Below are 7,552 nucleotides of genomic sequence, written 5' to 3' on the forward strand. Positions count from 1 at the left end.
TAGTTACATTGATAATTCCAGGTAATGTCCTTCAGTAATGGAAGGAAGAGTTTGTGCAAATGGGCTTTTTTGTTGCAATGTCAAATAAAGGAGTAAAAGTTGCTGAAAGAGTTCTAAATGGAATGGTGAGCCTTCCTGGAGTTGATATGATAAACATTTCCTTTTCAGGAGCTGAAAAATATCTTGCTGGCTCACAGACACAAACTCTTGAGAGCTCAGTATTGTGAGCACTTATCCCATAGATCTCTATGGGAAGATGTTTAAAAATCATTTTTGGGGGCAGGAAAGAATAAAGCTATTTAAATCCACTCTGAAGACTTTTCTATAAATTAATTATTTCTGATAATTTTCATTAATATAGATAAAGCATGTGGCTGTAAATTTCTATCTATCTATGTAATGTGCCACTTCAAACATTTATTTTTTCTAATTATATTACAGGCATTTTCAAAGACAGAAGAAAGTTTATGTACCATGTCCCTTTAAAACCCGTAACTTGTCAGCCTTTTGGGTGAGAAATTTTAGAGTTTTATATATTTTATATATATAATTTTTATATATATATTTATATTTATATAAATATATATAGATATAAACATATAAATATATTTTTATATTTATATAAATATAAATATAAACTGTCTAAAATATATAGTAAAAATTTACTACTCAACTTTATAAAAAGCTGATCATTTTATGACTAAATAAATACTAAGTTACCATACATTGCTACATGCTGCTGCAGTAGACCAGTGATATGCTAACCCTATTACACGGTGTCTTTTCTCAATAGATAGAAGTTAAGTATTCTGGTTTTTAAATATCAAAGACTGATATCTTGTCTTTTTATTGATACTGAATTGAAATTTGTATTACTATATTAAGAATACAAAACTCCTGGTTTTTGTCAGGAAAATGAAACCTGTATGCTTAAATGTTTGCATTTCTGTAGGTCAGCTAAAGAACGACACGAAGTCAAGAATCCTACCCTGACCCTGCCAGATCAAGACTTCAGAGGATTCCAGTCTAAACCTGCCATTTTTCAGCACTGTGCTCTCAGGCACTCTTCAGACAGTGCTGCAGGGCTTTCCACTCCCTGCAAAGCCTCGGCAAAAGAGAGTGAGGAAACGAGAAGTTTGTACAAATCTGGCAAAGCTGCTAAAACTTTTATTCCGCCCTTCAAAACCAAGCTGGCATTTTCTACATGCGAACAAGGCAGCAGCAGCAGCAGGTGTGACTCACCCATCAGCAAAAGTATGACCAAAGAGATGGTAGTAAATCAGATCAGAGCTGAACAAAATACTGCTGACCCTCAAGATGAGCAGCCTTGCATCCAGCACGCAGCAGACACTGAGCTAGAAAATGGCAATTTAGGTATTTTCAGACTTTACTCACTTAACTATTGTGAATACTAACAATCAGAGCTGATTCTTTAAGGGGTTTTTGCATAATTTGCAGACTTTTTTTTTAATAAAAAGAAGCTTCTTTTTAAGGCTTTTTTTTTTGCAGGAAAATTAGGAAATTACTACTTTCCTAATATTTTATATTGCACTCCTAAAAGAGCATATCCTGTTTATCTCCAAAGTTAATTGAGAAGGAGGAAAATATTTCAGTACTTAGAAACAAGATAACTTATGTTTCAGTTGATATTAGATTTTTCTTATATACCTCATAGATAAAATAGTCTAGGAACCTTGGATTAACATTGCTATACTTCATTCACTTTTACAGAAGCTTGTTTTCCTTCTGTCCTCTAATTAAAATATAGACTTAGCCATATAAATGGTTGATTGTGTCATTTTCAGAAAATGAGGCAGATGTTGAATGCTCAACTGTTCCACTTAAGAATGTGGGCTTATGCCTTCTAAGCTCTCTTGAATGCTGTGGTTCATCTGGTTACTTCTATAATTCACAGTCAAATAATCTGGATTTTTTTCACAAGGGCTTGTGTATATTTGAACAGGTATATGAACATTTGCAGAATCAGATCCTGCAGTAACAGGCCAAAATTTCAGGATTATGGATTCTGTAGTCATCAACTAATTTCTTTCCAGCTGGAGTTTTCTATGAAGATTGAGTTCAGTTTCATATGAGAAGAGTATGTGGATGGAAGTTGAGTTCAGGGATTTATATAAAATTAATACGGATATGTAATTTGTTTTATATAAATATTCTAAGGCCTTCAGTAATCACTGCCTTCTAAATGCATTAAACTTTTAATATTTAGACTTGCAATTTCTAAAAATCTGCAGAGTGGCATAGAAAAAATGCTGCTTTGAATCTGCTAGAGTGTGACTGTGTATCTTTACTTGATAATGCTTTTAAAAGGTTTTGATGTTTTGCTTTGTTTTTTTTTAATTTGCAGCTATGGCCAGGATGGTGACAAATCTCCGCTGTGCCAGAGATCTGCAGGAAATGAGAATTAAAAAGAAATGTAGGCAAAATATTCATTCACAGCCCGGCACTCTTTATGTCATTAAAACATCTGCAAGCAGTAGAATCCCTCTGAAAGCTGCAGTGGAAGAGAAATCTCCTCGCTTCTATTCTACAGAAGAGGTATATTGATATCTTTTTATTTTCTGTCTCACATCTCTTTCTCAGGACTAGCAAATAAAAACTCAGTAGCTTTTGAATAGATACATTCTTCAGTTTTTAGATAAGTATTTACAGTAGCTGTTACACCAGTTGCTACAGTACTTAAGAAGCATATATCCAGTTTTTAAAACTATTCCAAATAATAAAGGTCATAAATCTCTAGTGTTATAATCAAACAGGAAAAAAATCCACCAATTAAAATGCATATGAAGAGATGGTTGAAAAGAACAGTTAAAATTTAAGCTTAGGTAAATCTATATGAAAATGCTCTTGCTTTTGGTACTGTGAAAGTACCAAACCTGTTGAATTTTTTAAACACTTTCAAAGTACACTGTGAAGCTGTTCTTCTAAAATAGTTTTTGGGAATACTCCATTCTCCATGGTTTACATATGAAATGGCAAGATCAGACAAAGGCTTAAAGAAATATTTAATCTGAAATTATAAGACTGGATATCCAAACTGTCTGTTGAATTCTTACTCTATTGTCATTATTTTGTCTTTTCCATCTGATTTTTTTCAGCTATACACATATGGTGTTTCAAAACAGTGCGTACAAGTTAACAGCACAAATGCAGAATCTTTCCAGTTTCTCATCAAAGACTTTTTCAGTAAGGAGTATTTGTTAGCTGGAAATGGAACGCAGCTTGCGGATGGAGGATGGCTAATACCTACAGATGAGGGAAAAGCTGGGAAAAAGGAGTTTTACAGGTACTGTTGCTTATGAACTTGGGACAGCTATGCTATTTATTAGATAGCAGTTCTCTTGTCTCCTAGAATAAATCCAACACAGTGGTGTTTTAAAGCCTCTGAAATTTTTACTGTTTTTTTACTGTGCATTTTTAGTACACCTCTGTTGCTATAAATAAAGATATAGGATTGTAAATTTGCTGTGTAGATTAATGTTGCTACTGATTGATCCTCACTGCCCATTAAAGAGAGCAAAGTCAATTTGGAAAATTTCGAGAAATTCTTCAAAGGTGTAAATAGCCTAAGTAATAGGGAAGTTAAAATTTGAAGTGGATTTCAGGTTAATTTATTAACAATTTATCTGCAGAGCCCTCTGTGACACTCCTGGCGTGGATCCCAACCTAATCACAGAGGCCTGGGTTTACAATCACTACAGATGGATTGTATGGAAATTGGCAGCCATGGAAGTGTCGTTCCCACATGAATTTGCTAACAGATGTTTAACACCAGAAATGGTCCTGTTGCAGTTGAAATATAGGTATGTGTATAGCAATGTATTGGGAGCTGTAATTTGTGTTACTGTGTGCTTTCTGGTTCATCAGGATTACAAAATAAGCACATCTGCCTTGCATTCACTGCTTAGCAGAATGCTTGTATTGTTACACACAGCAGCATTAAAAACATAATGTGTGTTACCTGCAAAAATGCAGAAAACATTTGCTTTGCTACAGTGGTGCTTAATCAGACAGATGAGTAACCACCACTTTTCTACAAGTGTGTTTAAATAAAAACAATGTGATGGATTTTGTTTGCTGTAACTAAGCACAAATTCTTTTTTGTAGGTATGATTTGGAAGTGGATAAAAGTAAACGATCAGCAATCAAAAAAATAATGGAAAGAGATGATGCAGCAGGTAAAACACTTGTACTGTGCGTTTCCAAAATCATATCACTGAACACAGTTGTATCTCCTAGCAGTAGCAATAAGAACATGGAAAGTAAAAAAGCAGGAGCTTTAATTGAAGTTACTGATGGCTGGTATGGGATCAGAGCTCTTCTGGATCCACCTCTCAAAGCTTTCTTAGATAGAAGAAGGCTGACTGTTGGTCAGAAGATCATAGTGCATGGAGCAGAACTTGTTGGTCCTCAAAATGGATGTCCACCACTGGAAGCCCCAGATTCCCTTATGTTAAAGGTAAATAGAATATTAGTTCAGCTTGATTGGATGTGACTGAGTGAGGTGATAAATGCTACTTAGTTGAGCCATATTTTGTAAACAGAAGTTACTGGGGCTTTGCAAACAGATGGAGCTTTGCTGGAGTTTAATAACCAGATTTGTAAGGCATCATTCAAGGGTGTTATTCAATACGGTTGGAAGAGAAGTTTGTAGTATAAAATTCTGCCAGGTTTTGCTATGTGTTTTGGCAGTTTCAGCTCCTTACTTTGGTTAAACACCAAGTTGCAAAAAAGTATTTATCCATTTCAGACAATATGGAAATTGGAAGAATGGGGGGAGGGGAGAAACCAATGAGAGGGTGAACTGGTGGGGGAAGACCTTGGCTTATTTGAGTTTAGTTAAAGAGCTTTAACTTTAAAGAGCATAATACCAAAATTGCTGCTCTGGTACAAAGCAATGGTTTGTCTCATGCATTCTCATTTCCCAGAGAACTTTAACTTTTCCGATTTTTAGATTCTGTTGAAAATACATTCTTCAGTGTGAAAGGAATTAAAATGTGATCTGCTCAGGTGCAAAAGTGATATATTCTTAGTGAGGTCAGTGTGAAAATAGATCTATAGATATTCCTGTAGATAAAATGTGTTGCTATAACTTTGACTTAGCAGTGCCAGTTTCTCATTCAGCGTTTCCCTTGCTCAGATCTCAGCAAACAGCACTCGCCGTGTGCGCTGGCACACCAAGCTGGGATTCCATCGGGATCCCAGACCTTTCCCCGTGCCTCTGCCATCGCTTTACAGTGAGGGCGGTGCCGTGGGCTGTATTGATGTGGTTGTTCAAAGAACTTACCCTGTTCAGGTATGGTGTAAGTATTTTATTCATCTAACAGGGTTCTGTGAGATCTCAATTATATTAATGAATTGCTATATCATTTTTCAAATCAGACACAATATAGAAAGCTAAATTTTTTTTAAGATACCATTATGTGTAAAATAATGAAGAGTGGTTCCTGCATTGTGCATGTTATTATTTCAGGATTGGTGTATCCTGCTATAAGAATTTTATTTTGTGTTCAGTATCTTTTGGTTGGCTTTGCTTTTTGAGCTTCAAAAAGCCAGAAATAATTGAATTTCAGTTCTGTACTCTAAAAAGTACTGCACTTGTTTTGTTATAAACATATTAACAAAAAAGTCACATATTTATAAGCATTTGTAGGATTACTTTTTCTTACATGTAGCTGACTGTATTGTGTAAGTTCTGTATTAGTGAAAATACAGTGTGTAGTTATGGTGTAAAATAGATTTAAAATATTTTAAATACCACTTGATATCCAGACATTTAAATACTGCAGTCAGACTTCACTGCAACTACCTGGTTTTATAAAAATACCAGACACAAAAAGAAACAATATTTCTGTTAGTAATCAATCTTTTTAATGTAAGCAGTTTAACCAGGACACAACTTTCATATTTTATTAGCTTTCCTCAGAGCAGGTTATACTTGGCATGTATATCTAAGATTGTTTTTTCATTGCCTTCTTTCTAAGGTATTACTTTATTGTTGGTTGATGTAGAATGAATTCTGCAAAGGCATTCAGTTTGGATAATTACTTAGCTATTTAGATCATTACTTTAGTGGAGGAAATTGCAGCACTTATTATGTGAGCTGCCTGGTAGAACAAACCTTTATTTAGGTCTCAGAAAGGGGACTGTAATCTGTAACTGCATCACAATAAACGGTTTCCAGGGTGGAGAGGCAAATGCTTCTTCGTATCTGGCTGTGTCAGGAGATTGATGTACTTTTTTCTGCTTTGAACACTGAGACTCTTGCTCAAACACACCAAAATTATAGGAAGACTTGAGCTGTCTCCTTTTACGTCAAGAGCCAAGGAATGTAGGAATCACAGTAGCCTTAATTAAAGGTGTCAAACTGTGAGTAATGCAGGAGATACATGGTGTGCAATTAATGAGGTAGGCAGAGCCTATTTCAACAATTCAGTGCCTCATAAGTATTGGTCCTGCAACCTCTCCTTACCTTGCTTTCACTATACACCCCTGCTGCTTCTCTGTTCTGAACCTGGACCTCACCTGGTCCTGTTACTTAAGCAGCTTAATTCATTAAACTAGGAAAAAGTAACTGATAATAATATTAAGAACACACAATGAACTGCTGTCTATTGAGTTACCAAAGTGATACAGTCTGCTGGGGTCAGATACGTGCTAGAGCCAGTGCTAGGGAGAAGACGGAACTGTGCAGAAAATGGGATTGGAAGGAAAGGGACCACTTTCAGCAGCCATGGATCTCCTTGTTTAGCTCACTGGCCTCTTCAAATCAGGCAAGCCAGTTCTAGCAGAGTTCTGGACAAGCCTCTAGTCCTATGGCACCATCTCAGCAGAAAAGGTTTAGGAGCATCTGCAGAACAACATCATAGTTGTTTTACAGCATCTAACCCAGGGTGTTAAAACAGACAGTACAACTGATGTGGAAAGACAGATTGGGTAGAATGCAGTCTGGTGTATTTTTTAGCATTGAGTTTGATGATTTGTATCTTAATGTATCTACCAGTGGGATCCATTCGTCATCTAAATTACAACATTGATACTCACTACTTGAAGCTGCGTTTTCTTCAGCTGGTAAATCATCTGTGTTTGGATACTGCTCCATTCTGCTTGTTTTTGACAAGTTACCAACCACTGCTGTGGGGTTCTGCCTTTTATCTGTTACAGAGGAAGAACTTAAGGTCTGCTGCCTGTTCATTTTTAAAGCATTTTTGTTTAACAGTGAGTATGAAAGAGAAGCTAGATAATGTTTAAAATTATCTTTTTAAAGTCTGGGTTTAGTTTTAATCTTTTTATTTCAGTGGATGGAAAAGACGTCAGCCGGGTCCTACATTTTTCGTAACAGCCGAGCTGAAGAAAGGGAAGCTGCCAAGCATGCAGAGAATCAGCAAAAGAAACTGGAAGCTCTTTTTGCAAAAATCCAAGCAGAATATGAAAAGCATGAAGGTAAGGCTTTCATTCTTTCAGAACATCTGTAAAGAACAGGAAAACATTTTGATATTTTCAGAAAAGTTAAAAGAAATTGTCAAAAATCTTC

The 7,552-nt window shown here is 35.7% G+C and overlaps 1 protein-coding gene across 1 annotated transcript in view; it reads left to right on the forward strand.

Annotated features, from left to right (window-relative positions):
- Positions 1-7,552, forward strand: part of LOC102066240 (BRCA2 DNA repair associated) — a 35,245-nt gene that overhangs the window by 18,561 nt on the left and 9,132 nt on the right. Inside the window, exons 13-20 of the mRNA XM_005482474.4 lie at positions 442-511; positions 953-1,374; positions 2,366-2,556; positions 3,117-3,304; positions 3,651-3,821; positions 4,126-4,477; positions 5,159-5,314; positions 7,317-7,461. Coding sequence (XP_005482531.4) covers positions 442-511; positions 953-1,374; positions 2,366-2,556; positions 3,117-3,304; positions 3,651-3,821; positions 4,126-4,477; positions 5,159-5,314; positions 7,317-7,461 — 1,695 coding nt within the window. The remainder of the gene's footprint in view (positions 1-441; positions 512-952; positions 1,375-2,365; positions 2,557-3,116; positions 3,305-3,650; positions 3,822-4,125; positions 4,478-5,158; positions 5,315-7,316; positions 7,462-7,552) is intronic.

This window comes from Zonotrichia albicollis, chromosome 2 (genome assembly GCF_047830755.1).
Source record: "Zonotrichia albicollis isolate bZonAlb1 chromosome 2, bZonAlb1.hap1, whole genome shotgun sequence".
NCBI classification, from domain to species: domain Eukaryota; kingdom Metazoa; phylum Chordata; class Aves; order Passeriformes; family Passerellidae; genus Zonotrichia; species Zonotrichia albicollis.